A 19,824-nucleotide genomic window follows, 5' to 3' on the forward strand; every position below is an offset into this window, starting at 1 on the left:
CCCAATACTAAACCAGGAAGAAGTTGAATCTCTGAATAGACCAATAATAGGTTCTGAAATTGTGGCAATAATCAATAGCTTACCAACCAAAAAGAGTCCAAGACCTGATGAATTCACAGCCGAATTCTACCAGAGGTACAAGGAGGAACTGGTACCATTCCTTCTGAAACTATTCCAATCGATAGAAAAAGAGGGAATCCTCCCTAACACATTTTATGAAGCCAGCATCGTCCTGATACCAAAGCCTGGCAGAGACATAATCAAAAAAGAGAATTTCAGACCAATATCCTTGATGAACATTGATGCAAAAATCCTCAATAAAATACTGGCAAACCGAATCCAGCAGCACATCAAAAAGCTTATCCATCATGATCAAGTGGGCTTCATCCCTGGGATGCAAGGCTGGTTCAACATACGCAAATCAAGAAATGTAATCCAGCATATAAACAGAACCAAAGACAAAAACCACATGATTATCTCAATAGATGCAGAAAAGGCCTTTGACAAAATTCAACAACCCTTCATGCTAAAAACTCTCAATAAATTAGGTATTGATGGGACGTATCTCAAAATAATAAGAGCTATCTATGACAAACCCAGAGCCAATATCATCCTGAATGGGCAAAAACTGGAAGCATTCCCTCTGAAAACTGGCACAAGACAGGGATGCCCTCTCTCACCACTCCTATTCAACATAGTGCTGGAAGTTCTGGCCAGAGCAATCAGGCAGGAGAAGGAAATAAAGGGTATTCAATTAGGAAAAGAGGAAGTCAAATTGTCCCTGTTTGCAGATGACATGATTGTATATCTAGAAAACCCCATTGTCTCAGCCCAAAATCTCCTTAAGCTGATTAGCAACTTCAGCAAAGTCTCAGGATACAAAATCAATGCACAAAAATCACAAGCATTCTTGTACACCAATCACAGACAAACAGAGAGCCAAATCATGGGTGAACTCCCATTCACAAAGAGAATAAAATACCTAGGAATCCAACTTACAAGGGACATGAAGGACCTCTTCAAGGAGAACTACAAACCACTGCTCAATGAAATAAAAGGGGATACAAACAACTGGAAGAACATTCCATTCTCATGGGTTGGAAGAATCAATATCGTGAAAATGGCCATACTGCCCAAGATAATTTATAGATTCAATGCCATCCCCACCAAGCTACCAATGACTTTCTTCACAGAATTGGAAAAAACTACTTTAAAGTTCATATGGAACCAAAAAAGAGCCTGCCTCGCCAAGTCAATCCTAAGCCAAAAGAACAAAGCTAGAGGCATCACGCTACCTGACTTCAAACTATACTACAAAGCTACAGTAACCAAAACAGCATGGTACTGGTACCAAAACAGAGACATAGATCAATGGAACAGAACAGAGCCCTCAGAAATAATGCCACATATCTACAACTATCTGATCTTTGACAAACCTGACAAAAACAAGCAATGGGGAAAGGATTCCCTCTTTAATAAATGGTGCTGGGAAAACTGGCTAGCCATATGTAGAAAGCTAAAACTGGATCCCTTCCTTACACCTTATACAAAAATTAATTCAAGATGGATTAAAGACTTACATGTTAGACCTAAAACCATTAAAATCCTACAAGAAAACCTAGGCAATACCATTCAGGACATAGGCGTAGGCAAGGACTTCATGTCTAAAACACCAAAAGCAATGGCAACAAAAGCCAAAATTGACAAATGGGATCTAATTAAACTAAAGAGCTTCTGCACAGCAAAAGAAACTACCATCAGAGTGAACAGGCAACCTACAGAATGGGAGAAAATTTTTGCAACCTACTCATCTGACAAAGGGCTAATATCCAGAATCTACAATGAACTCAAACAAATTTACAAGAAAAAAACAAACAACCCCATCAAAAAGTGGGCAAAGGACATGAACAGACACTTCTCAAAAGAAGACATTTATGCAGCCAAAAAACACATGAAGAAATGCTTATCATCACTGGCCATCAGAGAAATGCAAATCAAAACCACAGTGAGATACCATCTCACACCAGTTAGAATGGCCATCATTAAAAAGTCAGGAAACAACAGGTGCTGGAGAGGATGTGGAGAAATAGGAACACTTTTACACTGTTGGTGGGACTGTAAACTAGTTCAACCATCGTGGAAGTCAGTGTGGCGATTCCTCAGGGATCTAGAACTAGAAATACCATTTGACCCAGCCATCCCATTACTGGGTATATACCCAAAGGACTATAAATCATGCTGCTATAAAGACACATGCACACGTATGTTTATTGCGGCACTATTCACAATAGCAAAGAGTTGGAACCAACCCAAATGTCCCACAACAATAGACTGGATTAAGAAAATGTGGCACATATACACCATGGAATACTATGCAGCCATAAAAAATGATGAGTTCGTGTCCTTTGTAGGGACATGGATGAAACTGGAAAACATCATTCTCAGTAAACTATCACAAGGACAAAAAACCAAACACCGCATGTTCTCACTCATAGGTGGGAATTGAACAATGAGAACTCATGGACACAGGAAGGGGGACATCACACTCCGGGGACTGTTGTGGGGTTGGGGGAGGGGGGAGGGACAGCATTAGGAGATATACCTAATGCTAAATGACGAGTTAATGGGTGCAGGAAATCAACATGGCACATGGATACATATGTAACAAACCTGCACATTGTGGACATGTACCCTAAAACCTAAAGTATAATAATAAAAATAAAAATTTAAAAAAAAAAGACTTAAACATGTTATATTCTTGGGCTGTATAAATATGGCCATGCTCAGGCTATTCATGCCCTTTGTGAAATTTTTAAGAAAATCTAAGGTTATTTATAAAAGCTATGTAAAATATAATATGATTACCTAAATTAGAAAAGAATTAGATGATGAGGACAAGGAGATATAAGAATAGGTATACCATAAGGTTCGTTTACAAAATTAGGCCCATGGATGCTACAGACTTGCTCACAGGAGACCACTGACTCAGTTTCAAATTTTCCAGCAGCCAACCCAAACAGGAAATGATGATTAGTTTTGTGAGTCACAATTCCACATGATTAAAACCAATCAGGTGTTTGCGATCATTCAGTTATTTCTTATCTACCTGTAAAGCCAGAAAGAAAATTTCCCAGGGTATGGTCATAAAAAGAACCCTGAATAATGTTTTCAACTTACCCCTTGTAATAAACACAAAGGCTTACCTCAGAACATCATCTAAACAGAATAGCATGATGCCAACACAATTCAATAAAAGCCATTGGAACAGGGAGGAACAGAGGGCACTGTGAGAAAGTCTGATAATGCTACCCTCTATGGTATAAGTTGACCCAAAGATAGATTGTCGAGTATTGTGAGGAATGGAGGGAGAGACAGTTCTCCATGAACTCAGTTTCTTTTCACCAACCCTTTGGGAGACGTTGGGGAGTAGAGAAATTGAGGGTGGGCTTCCTGTCAAGTGCTTCTTCTATGATCATCCCATGTTGCTAATTAGAGGCAAAGTAATTTCTTTTCACATTTCTGCAGTTAAAGATAGGACTGACTTCCTTTCTTGAATGCTAAGGAATCTAACAGGAAGTAAACCAGAAATAGTTGTCTCTTCCCCCTCCTTCAGTGACGAATTGAGAGAGAATCCTCAATTCCCTCCCTCAAAAGGGTAGGGCAGAGATTCTCTTCTCTTTTTGTTGGGGCTTTTTTTTGCTTGCCCCCATAGGCATTCCAGGCTGCTGATTTTTTTCCAGCTCCAAGTCTGGGATGTGTGAGATTAAAAAGAAACCCCAGAGGATTCACCATTGTGTCATTTCTTGGATCCCAGGTTCCAGATCCAGTCTGCCTTCTTCTCTCCACTGTTCAGAGTCTTCTTGTGTTTTTTTTTTTTTTTTTTTCATATATAATATCCAGGGCTTTTAGTTGTACTTAGCGGGAAGAATGGGGAAAAGCATGTATTCTACATTTTCTTAGAAGCCAAAGCTTTTCAATTCTGCTTTAATTTCAACATTTGCTTTATATTTTTATTCAGTTGCATTGTAGAGGAAAACATGGTCAAAAATTATGTTGAGACATTGGAAAGTAGAGCACGAATCCTGGATACAGACATTTGCCTCCTTTTTTTAGGCTTGACCCTTCCTTATGTTTTCTTCCTCTAGTTTTGCTTGTGTACCTCTTTGTTAAGATTGGGCTAGGTGCAGTGGTTGACGCCTGTAATCCCAGCACTTTGGGAGGCTGAGGCTGGCAGATCACTTGAGGTCAGGAGTTTGAGACCAACCTGGCCAACATGGTGAAACCCAGCTCCACTAAACATACAAAAATTAGCCAGGCATAGTGGTGGGCGCCTGTAATTCCCAGCTACTCAGGAGGCTAAGGCAGGAGAATCACTTATACCCAGGAGCCAGAGGTTGCAGTGAGCTGAGATTGCGCCACTGCACTTCAGGCTGGGTGACAGAGTGAGACTTTGTTTAAAAAAGAAATAAAAAAAAGACTGAGTGCTTTAACAGAAAGATAAATAACAAAGCTCAAAAGAAGATCAAGTGGCAGCTTACTTAGATATATTTTCACATTTAAAGGTCTTAAATGGATGACTAGGCTTCATATTTATTGGACAATCCTAATAGAGATTTTCTGAAATGGCCTTTAGTCACTGTTTTAGTGTATTAATGGAGAAAAGTGAAGCCCCAAAGCCCTGTGTTTTCAAGAGTGCTTCTAGAAATATTTTTCTTCTATTTTGAGGCCAATTTCAAGTTGTTTTTTTTTTTTTCTTACAGTGAATGTCATGGTAATACCTTCAAGGAGTACATGGGAAATTTTTCTGAGCTTGGTATTTTCGATAGAAAAATAACAACCTCTGTTCTCTGTGCCTAAAGCCATCTTTTTTTCCCATTAGTTCCAAGGTTCTGGGTCATGGGACACAAAGAGAACCATTTTAAATACTCACCTTTAACAGCTTACAGTATTTTTATATTTCGTGCATATTCAAAGCCAGCTTGCGTCTGCAAGGCATCTTAAGCTCTTTGTCATTACTTCCCGGGAAAGTCCTGAGTCTGACCATTAAGTGGGTCATAGCTGCTCTTTCTGTTATTTTTATCTTTTCTTCTTTTGCTTTCCTTGCTGGAGCAATTTTGAATTTTAGCACCAGCTATGGACCCAATTTCTGTTTGCCCTCCGTGATTTGATTTTTTTTTTTTTTTTTTTTGAGACAGAGTCTCGCTCTGTCACCCACGCTGGATTGTAGTGGCAAAATCGCCTCACTCCAACCTCCGCCTCCTGGATTCAAGCGATTCTTGTACCTCAGTCTCCCGAGTAGCTGGGATTACAGGCACATGCCACCATGCCCGGCTAATTTTTGTATTTTTAGTAGTGACAGGGTCTCACCATGTTGGCCAGGCTGATCTCGAACTCCTGACCTCAAGTGATCCACTCACCTCAGCCTCCTATAGTGCTGGGATTACAGGTGTGAGCCACCGCACCCGGCATAATTTTTGCATTTTTAATAGAGATGGATTTCGCCATGTTGGCCAGGCTGGTCTTGAACTCCTGGTCTCAAGTGATCTACCCGCCTTGGCCTCCCAAAGTGCTTGGATTACAGACGTGAGCCACCATGCCTGGCCTGTTTTGATCTTTATATCCTCCAGTCATCTTTTCCTAGTAACTGAGGTTTTCTTCTGAGGCTACTCAGTTACCCCATCCTCTGCGTGTTCGCAGCAATTCCACCCTCCAAGGGTTCTGAGCAACATCTGCAGATTTCTCAGCCCTGCCCCTCACACCCTCCCAATCTCCCTGGACTTCTGAAGACATCCTGCCCCTGAAGATTCTCTGTGGGCGGTAAGCCTTCTCACTGTCTGTTCAGCATGTTTGCCCACATCCAAAGTCTGGTCTCACCTTGGAAGGCTCTCCCATCTCCCCGCAACATCCTTAGGATGTGGCGCCTTACCCGCTGGGGGTCCTGAAATTTCCGCAGTCTCCCGTGCCTCAAGAAGCCTCTGAACCTCAAGTCTAGGGACAACTGAAATCTAATGTGAATACAGGCTGGTGTGCTGATGCAGCCATTCTCTGAACGTGAATTTTGGAAAGACTGAGGGGTCAGTATTGCTGCCATTATCAGTTCAAATTACATGGGCACAAAGCGTTTTCATCTGAATCAGGCTGCCAGCTTATTTCTTTTCAAACACTTCCTGCCGTGGACCATGGAAAAAAAAACAAGGGGACTGCTTGTTTAATGACTTGGTTCGGATTCCCCACTGCCTCTCGCTAAGAGAGAAAGACCAAAATGAGGCTTTCTGCCAGGTACGGGGTCCTTTAAATGATCATGTTATAAAAAGCAGATAAAATATTGGCACAGCTGAACTAGTTAGTGATCTTCCTTCAGCCTGAGTTGACCGTTTACATTTCTTTTCATAGCTTTTCTTAGTTTGATAGTTGCTTGTAGTGTTAATCAAGAGGAGGGAAATGGACTTTTACAGTGAGATTTAGTTGCGTAGGTAAGATAATCAGACGTTTCTGATTATCATCTAAAACAGAGTAGCACACTTGACGCACGTTCTTGCTCCCCCGTCATTTTGTACCTTCTCTTTCTGTTCTCTGCATCCTTCTCCCAGGCCCCTCATTTGCATCCCTCCCCTCACCGATGTCGTAGGCATCCTGTTCCCTGTAGATTTCTTGTGCCTGTACTCCCAAACATTCTCCTATCTTCCCCTCCTTTCTCTTTCTAGAGTCCTGGAAGATTACAATAATTTCTTTTGTAATTGTAAATTGTAAATTTCGTTTGTTTTCTTTCCAGGACTCTATTGGACCAATTAAAATAAAGCTTCTGATTTTTCGTTTTAATTTCAACTTTTATTTTACCTGTGGGGGTGGGGTACATGTGCAGGTTTGTTACGTGGGTATATTGCCTGATGCTGAGGTTTGGGCTACTACTGAATCTGTCACCTAGGTAGCCGGCATAGCACTCAGTAGGTAGTTTTTTAACCCTTTCCCCTCCATTCTTTCCCCTTCTAATAGTCCGCAGCATCTGTTGTTTCCTTCTTTATGTTTGTGTTTATCCAGTGTTTAGCTCCCACTTATAAGTGGAATTATGCAGTATTTGATTTTATTTTTATGCCTTAATTCACTTAGGATGATGACCTTCAGTTGCATCCATGTTGCTGCAAAAGGCACAATTTCATTCTTTTTGTGGCTGCATAGTATTCCATAGTGTATATATAACACATTTTCTGTATTGAATCCACTGTTGTTAGGCACCTAGGTTGTTTCTATGTCTTTGCTATCCTGAATACTGCTGTGATGGACATATGAGTACACATGTCTTTTTGGTAGAATGATCAGTTTTCCTTTGGGTATATACCCAGTAATGGGATTGCTGGGTGGAATGGTAGTTGTGTTTTTATCCCTTTGAGAAATGTCCAAACTACTTTCCAAAGTGGCTGAACTAATTTACATTCCCACCAACAGTGTATACGCATTCCCTTTTCTCTGCATTCTCGCCAACATCTGTTATTTTTTTACTTTTTAGTAATAGCCATTATGACTGCTGTGAGATGGTATCTCATAGCGGTTTAGATGTGCATTTCTCTGAAACAATGTTTTAGTCCATTATATGAAACAAAATGGAAACTAATAACTCTTTTTTCTAATTAGAACATACTATATAGTATCTTATGAATTTCCACCATCTTTGTGATACACATAGAGGCTGAGGTGGGTGGATCACCTGAGGTCAGGAGCTCAAGACCAGCCTGGCCAACATGGTGAAACTCCATCTCTACTAAAAATACAAAAATTAGCCAGGTGTGGTGGCACATGCTTGTAGTCCCAGCTGTGAGAATCGCTTGGGCCCAGAAGTGGTGGTTGCGGTGAGCCAAGATCACCTTACTACACTCCAGCCTGGGCGACAGAGTAAGACTCCGTCTGAAAAAAACCAACCACCACCAATAACAACAGCAACAACAAAGGAAACAGAATTGGGATGACATTGGATAAGAGCAAAGGCCAAGTGACTTCTCCGAGGTCACAATGATTCTGAGCTTGGTGGTGTTGCCACAATGCATGTGGCTTCATAACTCTAATAACAGTAGCAAGAAGAGAAACAGCCAAAACAGTACAACCAATTCCAGTTACCTGAATGAAGCTTTGGGAAAGTATAAATAATCTAAATTCAAAATTGACTTTTTTTTCCCATAATGATTGATGTGGACTCAAAAATATTTGCTGGAATTAGATTTCTTCCTTTCTTCTTTTTTTTTCCCTTTCCCTATGGACTGATAGTAGAATTACCAAAAGTAGGAAGCCAAAAAATAAAAAATAAAAAAAGACAAACACAGACAATCCACAACATATACTAAGCCCGAATCATTAGAAATTGGTTTCTTATAAATATATTAATAGATATAATCTACATTTCTGCTCCCATGTTCTGACTCTGCTATTGCCATGCAATTGTCTGTGAAGTTTGATGGGTGCCAGGTCTGTGGGTGCTCAGGCAAGGCAATTTAGCGTATACGTGCTTCATCCTACTGAGTACAACTTGATTCCACTACCCGCTGGAGGAGTCACAGATGGCCAGAAAGGAGCTTTTGACATGAATTGATATTCTCATTCAAGTTAAATCCAAGCAAATCAGAGCCTGCTTCATAGCTATTTATCTTCAGTGTGTCCTGTGTGGCATAATGGGGCCCTGGGGTCTTACGCAACTGATCCCCAGTAACAGTAGAGTGTGTAGGAGGGCTAGCAGTAACGATGAGCTAAGGAATGTGTGAGCCAATCATTTTCTCTTGCTCTTTTTCCCTTTGCATTCCCAGTTGCCAGGATCTTCAGAGGGAGATTTCCATTCTCCAGGAGCAGATCTCTCATCTGCAGTTTGTGATTCACTCCCAACATCAGAACCTGCGCCGTGTCATCCAGGAGGTCAGATTAATCAAGTATATTTAACTGTATATAAATATATACACCAAAAACGGTATGTTTATGGTGTGGAGCCCAAATACAAGTGGCTTGACTGGACTTTCGAAGCAATGAGATTTCTCTCCCTACTGACGTATCCTTTTTTGCTTCTCATACAATATGGCTCTGTTTTCAATGCCCTCTCTTGTCTGTACCTACCAATACCTGTAATGCTGTCAATGAAGATGGCTTGGAAAATTATGTATAACTGTTTTTTAGATGTTTCAGTGATTTTCTAAAAGTCTTCTGCACCAAATAATGTACACTGGTCTTTAGACAATTTCGTAGATCAGGAGATTCAGCCCTTCCTTGAGTATGAAATTATCTGTTTTCGTAACCTCATAATTGATTTAGGAGATGATTTAGGGTAGGGGTGTGGCCTGGCCTTTCTTCTCTGGGAGCAGCCTGACAGATGGCGAAGTCGAGGTGATTGTCGTAGCAGCCAGCTGGATGGTGGAGTGTGTATTTAAAATCTACTTCAAGTTAGGCATTGATCTGGTTTTGGGGGTCTGTTTTAAAATTTAAAATCAGACTTCTATTCAGTTACTTTACTGCTAAGTACAAGTCCTCCCAAATACTCCAGAGCCTTCCTCACATAGATACAGCATTTGTGCTTGCTTGGCTATGACATCACTAAAAGGCCAGAGAATTGAGTAGTGGAATTTGAGAGCCAGGAGGGACTTTGGGGGCGCCCCACACCCTCCTTTTATAGAGCAGTTTAATGACAGCTAGTGGTGCCAAAGTTGGTCTTAGAATCCATGTGTCCCCTCTCTTCTTACACCGCTTTGCATCTCATCACCCCACCTCCCAATTCCACATTGCCTCTTGGCAAAGCAGGCTCACCTTATTATGCTGCTGCTTGACAAATCTCTACCGCAGGGAGCCTCTGCACACCAGGCAGTGGTCTTGCATCCTGTCCACCAGCAGCTGCATCTGCACGATGAGAACATTAAGTTGCTGAGACGCAGAAGGGCGGCCAGTGCTGCTTTCACAGGACGCACTCCTGCTGAACTTGGTTTAAACAGGTTATCCAAAGATTGAAGTGAATCACGGCACCAGCTGAGGGCTTTCAGCCCCAGGTGTCAGTTTGGCCTGCTATTTTCTGTTGCCAGCTGAGTCTGCTAATGCTTTGGGATTTAATTTTTTTTTAATTTGATGAACATCTTTTGACCTCAGAAATCCGTACAATTTCTGACTTAAGTAACTATTTCCTGTGGTCTGACAAGGTTTTTCCTATTGTGTTTTCTAATTCTTAGATGGAAGGATTAAAAAATAATTTAAAAGAACAAGACAAAAGAATTGAAAATCTCAGAGAAAAGGTTAACATACTTGAAGCCCAGGTAAGGAGGGAACCTGTCTTACATTTTGTTGTGAGGGTGTGTGTGTGTGTGTGTGTGTGTGTATCTGTGCACGCGAGGGTACCAGTATCAGTGAGCCTGTGTATGAAAACGTGCAATTGTATGCCTGTATAACACTACGAGTATGTCTGTTTGGGAGAGGGCATGTGAGTTTCTGTGTGACTGTGTGTGCTGGGTCTGTCTATGTCTCAGGGTATGTGCGTGTGTCTCTGTGGGTATCCAAGTGTCATTTTGTGAGTGTGTCTGTGCATATTCTATGCATAAGAAATTAGTGCTACGGAAAAAAAGGCTGACAATTTAACAATGGTTAAATTATGAAGTGTTTAAAAGATTGTATTATGTTATTAAATTATTAGCATTATTGTTACATATTAAATAAATATTACTAAATTATTATTAAAAGTTCATTCAGATTTTCAGAATACTTGCTGTAATGGAGAGACAGATGATAACCTCTCTCGATATGGGCTTGAATCAGAGGCTTGCTCAAATCTACTCTTGTGTAAATTTCACTCTAGTCAGATGGCCAGGCTTCCTGTCTCCTGCCTTTGTTCCCGTGCATGATCCTTTCCTGGTTTGGGATGTCCTCTTTCCTCCTTTCTTCATTCATATCCATCCTGGCCTCCCAGCTTTGCCTTCAGGCTTACCCACTTCTAGAAGCCTGTTATAATTGTCTTGCTTTTCAGTGTTTTAAAACTGAGCACAATACAATCTAATGTCCTGAGATAAGACATGCTTTTCTTCCCTTCCGCTCACTTCCCCTTTCCTCAGGACCCCTGTATTAGTCTGTTCTCACGCTGCTAATAAAGACATACCCAAGACTGAGTAACTTATAAAGAAAAAGAAGTTTAGTGGACTCACAGTTCCACATGGCTGGGGAGGCTTCACAATCATGGCATGGCGGAAGGTGGAAGCCATAGCTTGCATAGCAGCAGGCAAGAGAAGTGTCAGTAGGGGAAATGCCAGACGCTTATAAAACCATCAGATCTTGTGAGAACTCACTCACTATCGTGAGAACTCACTCACTCTCACGAGAACAGTATGGGAGAAACTGCCGCCATGATTCAATTAACTCCACCTGGCCCTGCCCTTGACAGGTGAGGATTATTACAATTCAAGGTGAGATTTGGGTGAGGACACAGAGCCAAACCATATCAACCCCCTTGCTGGCACTCAGCTGCTGCCCTCTGCTGGCGATGCCCCTGCCTTGCAGGAAGTGCAATGAAGCCCCTGCCAAGGTTGGAGCTCTTCTGAAGACCCCACAGCACCTCCACCTCATTCCATTTCTTGCCGTGTCTCTGCTTCTGTCTCTGTCAAATGGCGCATCACCCACTGCCTGGAGCTGTTCACCTCTTCTACTCCATCCCTCAGTATTTTGATTTTCTGCTAATTGTCACCTGCCAGCGTTAATGTTGCCCAGTCCTGTGGACTGTGGAGATGTTCTGACTTCCCACTGGAGGCCTTATCATCTTTTGGAATTGTTCCTTCCACTACCATGTTCTTTCTGCTTTCCCCAAACAGAAGATAAAAAGTCATAATAATAGTTTTCTACATGTTAATTTTTGTAGCCTCATTTTCCATTTCTACCTTCCTAGCAGACAACTGTACTCTTTTGGTTTTGAGGATAGGCCTCATTGAACCTCACACTCTCTTTAGACTCTCGCCCACTTCAGGCTGTATGGGGCTGATTAACACACTGCTCTCAGCTCTGTGCAGCTAAAAATGCCTTGATTGTGGAATAATTGGCTCAAAACTAGTGTTCACTCAAGTGCCCAGTAATAGCTGGCTAATTTATGTCAGGGGACCTTCAGATTATGTGATTCATGTCACAGTGGAGCCTCCTTGTATGAAATGTTCTCTAAAGACATTTCTTCACAGCCTTTCTTAGTGGCTTTTTGGCAAATGTTACCTGATAAAATATTTTTTCTTATATTATTACATGTAGCAATATATTATATATTTCATATATAATATATTGAGACAGGGTCTCAATATTATTACATGTAGCAATATATTATATATTTTATATATATATATATATATAGACATTTGAGACAGGGTCTCACTCTGTCGCCTAGGCTGGAGTGCAGTGGCATGATCTTGGCTCACGGCAACCTCTGCCTCCTGGGTTCAAGTGATTCTCCTGCCTCAGCCTCCCGAGTAGCTAGGATTACAGGCGCACACCATGTCACCCGGCTAATTTTAGTATTTTTAGTAGAGACGGGGTTTCACCATGTTGGCTAGGCTGGTCTCAAACTCCTGACCTCAAGCGATCTGCCCACCTCGGCCTCCTAAGGTGCTGGGATTACAGACATGAGCCACCATGCCTGGCCTATTTCTTACATTTTTTACGTAACTAACATTCATTCATTCCATATAAGTTGGGACATATGGAAAAGCAAATAGAACAAGAAAATCACTGATAAAAGTACCATCCCTGGATACCAAATCAGCATAGCTGGGTATATCTATGTTTTGTGGGAATCTGTGTGCCTGTTATATACCGGTGTGTACATACTAACTATAGAATATATATGGCACTGCACTGTGCCTATTGTGTTCCCATTTTTAAACTTTCATTCATTTTCCACATCACTAATTATGTAATTACTTCTACATTTAATTATTGAGTGGTTACTACAGTATAGGCACTAAACTCCAGAAAACAATGTTGAACAAAATAGACATGAGTCCTGCTCCCTGGAACTTACTGCCTAGTGAGTGAATTTGAAATGCCTCTTTATTCTGGACTAAATTCTTATTGAAGCTGTTCCAACAGCGAATCAGCCTATTTTGGCTCCAATAGCTTACTGCTTTAATTATTGTACATCTGTAATATGTTTTAATTGGAGAGGTTGTTTTGGGGTTGGCATCATTCTCAGATCTTTCACTTCTTATGGTTCTGGGCTCTGCTCACATCTAATGAAGTGCCCATTCTTATCACAAAGTCAAGGTGTCCGTGGTACTACTGCTTCCAATTCAATTTTGTGTTCTTTAGTTGTGCCTATTTATTTATATTTTTCCCAATGAGGATTTTATCTTCCTAAATAAACTGACAACCCAGATACTGTACATTATCCAGCTGGCCTGTTGGTTAAACAGTTAGGCAAGGAAGATGTATTTGTTTCCATTGTACTCTGTTTGTATATTCCAAAATTCAGCAAATAATTACTGACTATTCAGCAATTATGCCACAGAAATAGATGCGTCTCCCTCTCCTGTCATGGAAACTTCTTGGTTTGTGGCAGACTCTCTACAGTAATGTGACAGAACCTCTCAGTGTTATCTTAGAGTCTCTGTATGTAGCTCAACCCAAGCTAGTGTTTTCTTTTTCCTTTTTTTGAGATGGAGTCTCACTTTGTCACCCAGGCTGGAGTGCAGTGGCGTGATCTCGTGATCTCGGCTCACTGCAGCCTCCGCCTCCTGGGTTCAAGCAATTCTTCTACCTCACACTCCCAAATAGATGGGATTACAAGTTCCTACCACCACGCCTGACTAATTTTTGTATTTTTAGTAGAGACAAGGTTTCACCATGTTGGCCAGGCTGATCTCGAACTCCTGACCTCAGGTGATCCTCCCACCTCGGCCTCCCAAAGTGCTGGGATTATAGGTGTGAGCCATTGTGCCCAGACTCAAGCCAGTGTTTTCTAACACTTGTATAAAAAAAGGCTTCAAATAATAACAGTATCTGATGAGTGACTTTATGTTATCAACATTTATTTTCTTCAATAGATAAATCTTTCCTTCACAGCAGTGGATATTACTATGCCCATTTGAGCTTTAAAAAGTCCAAGCCATATTAATTTATTTATTCAACAGATATTTTTGTGTGTTTATGATGTGTCAGGAAATGTTCTAAGTGCTGGGTATGTGGCCGTGAATATGACAGATTGTCCCTGACTTCATCTTACTTATACTTTGAGGGAACAGACAACAAACAAATCAACAAGCAAGTACACAGCTTGCTTAGGAAGTGCCAAGTTCTCCGAGGAAGGATGGAAGAGTGTGGGGAGTCATAGAGTAACAGGGATTAGGGAGGGCATCTCTGAGCACGTGTTGGACCAGGTATCCAAATACCTAAATATAGTGACTTTGAGCCATAGTGATTCAATTTATTTTATTTTATTTTTATTTTGTTATTTGTTTTTTAGGGGCAGGGTCTTACTCTGTTGCCCAGGCTGGAGTGCCGTGGCGTGATCATGGCTCACTGCAGCCTCACCCTCCCATGCTCAAGCAATTCTCCTACCTCAGCCTTCTGTGTATCTGGGAATACAGGCGCACACCACCATATCTGGCTAATTTAAAACAAACAAAAAAAAGTTGTAGAGACAGAGTTTCACTGTGTTGCCACGGCTGGTTTCAAACTCCTGGGCTCAAGTGATCCGCCTGCCTTGGCCTCCCAAAGTGCTGGGATTACAAGTGTGAACCACCTCACTCAGCCTCATAGTAAATAAATTTCTATCCTATTCCTAGTGAATGGCTTATTATAAAGCTTTTAAGCTAGAATAAAATGTGCAGGGGTACACTGTCTTGCACTGCAAATTTAAGGCCACTGCCCATTTTGGAATTCCTGAAATAACAGGAGAGACTGATTTAGTTTATGAAAAATGATCATCAGAGCTTGAACAACCTTTTAAACACATCAACTTTTGAAACCATAAAGACAGCATCACTTTCTCATTCATGCTAAAATAATTTGTCTCTGTTTAGTCATGCTATATATTTTGTTTTCTTTAATCCTGAAAGCTGCTCCAGGAGAGCTAATATTGACTACATTTTGCAAGTGACAAAACTGAGGATCTGAGAAGTTAAGCAGCATGTTTAAAATCACTCAGCGAGCAGGTGGCAGAACCTGCATTTGAGTCTGCTTAACTTTGCAGCACATGCCTGCCCATCAATATCTGCTTATCTGGGTATTTGGGTGATATGGTTTGGCTGTGTCCTCACCCAAACCTCATCTTGAATTGTAGCTCCCGTAATTCCCACGTGTTGTGGGAGGGACCCGGTGGGAGATCTTTGAATCCTGGGGATAGTTTCTCCTGTGCTGTTCTCGTGGTAGTGAATAAGTCTCATGAGATCTGATGGTTTTTTAAGGGGAAACCCCTTTCGCTTGGTTCTCATTCTCTATTGCCTGCCTCCATGTAAGACGTGTCTTTGCATCTCCTTTCCCTTCTGCCATGATTGTGAGGCCTCCCAAGCCATGTGGAACTGTGAGTCCATTAAACCTCTCTCCTTTATAAATTACCCAGTCTTGGGTACATCTTTATTAGCAGCGTCAGTACAGACTAATACACTGAGTGATTAAATGTGTGTGTGTGTGTGTGTATGTGTATACGTGTTTGTGAAATATATATGTGTAGCCAATATATTGTTAAACACCTGGTTATAACATTAAATTTGCATAGTCTTTTACATTGATTTTAGTCATTGTCACAGTTACTGTATTAAATATTTTCTATTTTACTTCTAGCTTTCAAGTAATGGAAACAATCCTTTTTTCCTGTGGTGGTCTTTCTATCCTAGCAGTTTGTTCCCCCTCCCTATAGGCGATAAAATTGACTCATATAACCCTGTATTTTAAAAAAAGTTTAATTTTTCTTAACCAGTTTTAAATATCACTGAAAATTTCTGCTTGACTCAACCAAAATTATTTACTTTCTTTCTGGTTTTGCATATCTTTCATCATCTTAATTTACAGCTCTGACCTTCATCTTATATTTCTTGCATTTCTAGTTTCTTCACTAAGGACCTGCTCCTAGGGAAATGCATTTTCAGAAATTACTCCATTTTCTAAACTTTGAAGATTATCCTACTTTATATAAGCACCATCATCCTTAAAATTTAATTCTGGAGTGTGTTGCTAAAATATTAAGTATGCAAAAATTATGTTCTTTATGAAAACTATGTCAATAAACTATCCTTAGACAGAGCCATAATAATGGCAGGCATATTCTGGCCAGTGATTTGTAGTTTTTAAATAAAACTCATGCATATACTGTCCTAGTTAAAGGAAAAATCAGAAAAGTCTATAAATCAAGACTAAATGCCTAAATCTGGTAGATGAAACAAATCAGCATGGAATTTAAAATAAATTGAAGAGAGTCTTACATAATAACTCGTATGCTTTTGTATTGTTTGGTACTGAATTGGTTGAGAAACTGGGAGTTTATTCTGGGGAAAATCTAAGTAGCTTTTACTTAATTGACCAGTCACAGAATATTTTCATTTCAATGGTGCTTGTCATCAAGAGAGTGTGTTTCAAATTGCTTTGTCAAGTGTAAAGTACTATAAAGAGGGACTTTTTTCTAGGCACATGCTTGGCCTATAATATGTGCCTGCCCTTGTTTGGAGTGTATAATAGATTTATATTCATTATATGAGGAAATCTTCAGCATCAAGTGATCAAATCTGAAGTACATTTCCTGGGTGAAACTTAGCTTCACTCTTGAAATTTCACAGTGAAATGATGATTGCATGTGAAGATACTGGCTCCATCTTTTGAGTTATTGTTCATGATAAATGCTGGGAAGTAAGAATGAGCACAATTCAGGGCTGACTCTAAACCATTGACTTACTCCAAACCATCAGGTGGAATTTCAGAAAATACCTTGTAGGCCAGGTGCAGTGGCTTTCACCTGTAATCTTAGCACTTTGGGAGGCTGAGGCAGGCGGGTCACTGGAGGCCAGGAGTTCAAGAGCAGCGTGGCCAACATGGTGAAACCCTGTCTCTACTAAAAAAAAAAAATACAAAAATTGGCCAGCTGTGGTAACACGTGCTTGTAATCCTAGCTACTCGGGAGGCTGAGGCAGGAGAATCGCTTGAACCCAGGAGCTGGAGGTGGAGGTTGCAGTGAGCCATTGATGGCTGTAATGAGCCATCTGGAGGAGCAATTGCCATCTCACTGGCTGCAGCAGGGAGGCATGGCAAGGGCTGCATTCTCCATGGAGCCCACAAGAGCCCCACCCCTGCTGGGCACAGCTGCAGCTGTTTGAACTGTGGCTGCAGACTCAGGAGTCCCTGCACTCCTGGGGGCCTTGGAAGGCCCCCCTTGCCCTTGCAGGCTCAGAAGTGCCTGCTCCCACTGCCTGGCTTCTCCCTGCTGTTGGCACCCTCTCCAATCTCGGAGCAAAGTTGGGGTCAAGCCCGGGCACTGTCACAGCTCAGCCAGGTGTGTGCATGCTCGGGTTAGTGCTGACATGCCAGCTGCCTTCTGCCTCAACCCCCTCTGGACTTCGGGCACCAATGAGCATGGGAGGGAAGCCAAGGGGGTGCTGAGGGCAGCTTCGTGCTGGCCTGAAGGTGCCCCTTGGCACAAACAGCCTGGGCGCTATGAACCACAGTGGAAGGCAGACAGGCTTCTGGGCAGAAGGTCCCCAGTGAGTCCTCACCTTCAGGACAGGGAGGGTCTAAATGCTGGTGGCCGGGCTGCCAGTCTTATGGACTGGAGTAAGAACTTGTGTTGCCTTTTCTGGGCCCACTCATGGCTGCCCATGGAGCAATCAGCACGTACTTCCTTCCTCTCTGAGGCCATGAAAGCCCCAGGCTTAGCCAGAGCTGGGCAGACATTGAGATGACCAGCTGCAGACAGGAGCTACCCACTCCAGGGCCTCCTCTCTACTGAGACTCAAGCAGATATTGGGACAACCTGCCTGCAGAGAGGAGCCACCCACTCTAGGGCTTCCTCTCCGATGAGAGCTGCACAGACGATGGGGCAGCCAGCTGTAGAGAGGAGCTACCCTCTCTGTTGATAGCTGAACACTTGTTGGGATTACTTGCCTAGCAGAGAGGAGCTACCTTCTCTGCTAGGAGCTGGACACTTGTCAGGACACCCTGGCTGCAGAAAGGAGCTGCCTCCTGCAGGTTTCCTCTGAGCTGTTCTATTGCTCAGTAAAGCTCCTCTTTGTCTTGGTCACTCTCCACTTGTCTGTGTAGCTCATTCTTTCTGGTTGCCGGACAAGACCCACTGGATGCCTGGGCTAAAAGAGCTGTAACACAAACAGGGCTGAGACATGCCCCTTGCTCGCCATGTTGCAGGCAAAGAGAAGGAAAGAAGAGCTGTGGCCCTTTGGGCAGCCCAGACCTGGGAGCTCCCTGAGCCAGGGCTGTGACTCTCTCTTTGGGGCCTTGTGGTTCCTAGCATCTCCAAGCTTCCAGGTGCCACTGTGTTCCCTGGTGCCAGCTGTGGAAGCTGCATGTGGTGCACCTGGTCTAGCCACAGCCTTGCAGAGCCAGCACCCATGCCAGTACCTGGCGCTGTGTGCCCCACTGTAGCAGTTGGCATGTTTGACTATGCACAGTGGCTGGACCCCACACTTGCTCACACACCCCTCACCATTTCACACCTGACTCATCCTTGACAGGCATGAGACCTAGGCCAGTAGCTCGCAGCCTGCCAGGCTGAGTGGACAAAGTGAGTCCAACGGACCCAAGTAAAACTTTGGCAAAGGCGCCACTGGCCTCAAAGGTTTGCGGCCAGAAAAATGACACCTTGTAACACTGAGATCGCGCCACTGCACTCCAGCCTGCGCGACAGAGTGAGACCCTGTCTCAAAAAAAAAAAAAAGAAAGAAAATACTTTTTTAACTATAATTACATGACTCTCTAAGTCTGTGTTCCTTGAAAGGGAAGGGAGCTGGTGTTCTGCTGTTCATCACCTGTGATCGTTCCACCAAGCTACCTTTTGGTCCCAGACACTTTTATATGGGTGTGTCCTTTAAAGTGCAACCCACTGGCAACTCAGCGTTGCTCATGATCCCTCACTGTTTTAAGTCTCACTTTCCAGATCTGGGAAGTGAAATTGCTCACTTGACTATGTTGTAGAGAAAACACTGGCTCTGGATAGGAGGACACAGCTTGACATTGAGCTCTGCATGAATAGGATGTGGGGCACTGGAAGTCTTTGGAATTCAATTTATTGTTATAAAAATGGTACTTGAGGCTGAGCGTGGTGGCTCACACCTACAATCCCAGCACTTCAGGAGGCTGAAGCAGGTGGACTGTTCAAGTCCAGGAGTTTAAGACCAGCGTGAGCAACATGGTGAAACCCTGTCTCTACCAAAAATACAACAATTAGCCAGGCATAGTGGCGCACACCTGTGGTCCCAGCTATTTGGGAGGCTGAGTGGGAGGCAGGTTTGAGGCTGGGAGGTGGAGGTTGAACTGAGCCGAGATACTGTATCCAGCCTGGGTGACGGAGACAGAACTGTCAAAAAAAAAAAAAAAAAAAAAAGGCACTTCAACTAGAAAATCATAACCAATTGCCTTTACTCTTAAAATCTGTGCCAGGCACTAGCTGAGCACTTGACATATTTTTTTATCTCATTTTAAATCTGTGAAGAAGGCATTATTATTATATCTGTAATACAGATGAGGAAATTAGGCACAGAGAGGTTAAGTAACCTAAATGAGGTCACGTAACTAGTGAGTGGCCGTGCTAGGATTTGTACCTGAGAACTTGTGCTCTAACCACTCCTGTTCTTAGCTGTTGCATGAACTTCCAGAATTATGAGAGTACTTCCAGATGTAAAATATTAT

The 19,824-nt window shown here is 42.3% G+C and overlaps 1 protein-coding gene across 2 annotated transcripts in view; it reads left to right on the forward strand.

Moving 5' to 3' along the window:
• Positions 1–19,824, forward strand: part of CCDC68 (coiled-coil domain containing 68) — a 60,615-nt gene that overhangs the window by 36,413 nt on the left and 4,378 nt on the right. For both annotated transcript variants that reach the window (XM_030810096.1, XM_030810097.1), the window contains exons 9-10: positions 8,790–8,895; positions 10,188–10,271. In XM_030810096.1, the coding sequence (XP_030665956.1) occupies positions 8,790–8,895; positions 10,188–10,271 (190 nt within the window). The remainder of the gene's footprint in view (positions 1–8,789; positions 8,896–10,187; positions 10,272–19,824) is intronic.

Source organism: Nomascus leucogenys, chromosome 4 (genome assembly GCF_006542625.1).
Source record: "Nomascus leucogenys isolate Asia chromosome 4, Asia_NLE_v1, whole genome shotgun sequence".
Classification (NCBI taxonomy): domain Eukaryota; kingdom Metazoa; phylum Chordata; class Mammalia; order Primates; family Hylobatidae; genus Nomascus; species Nomascus leucogenys.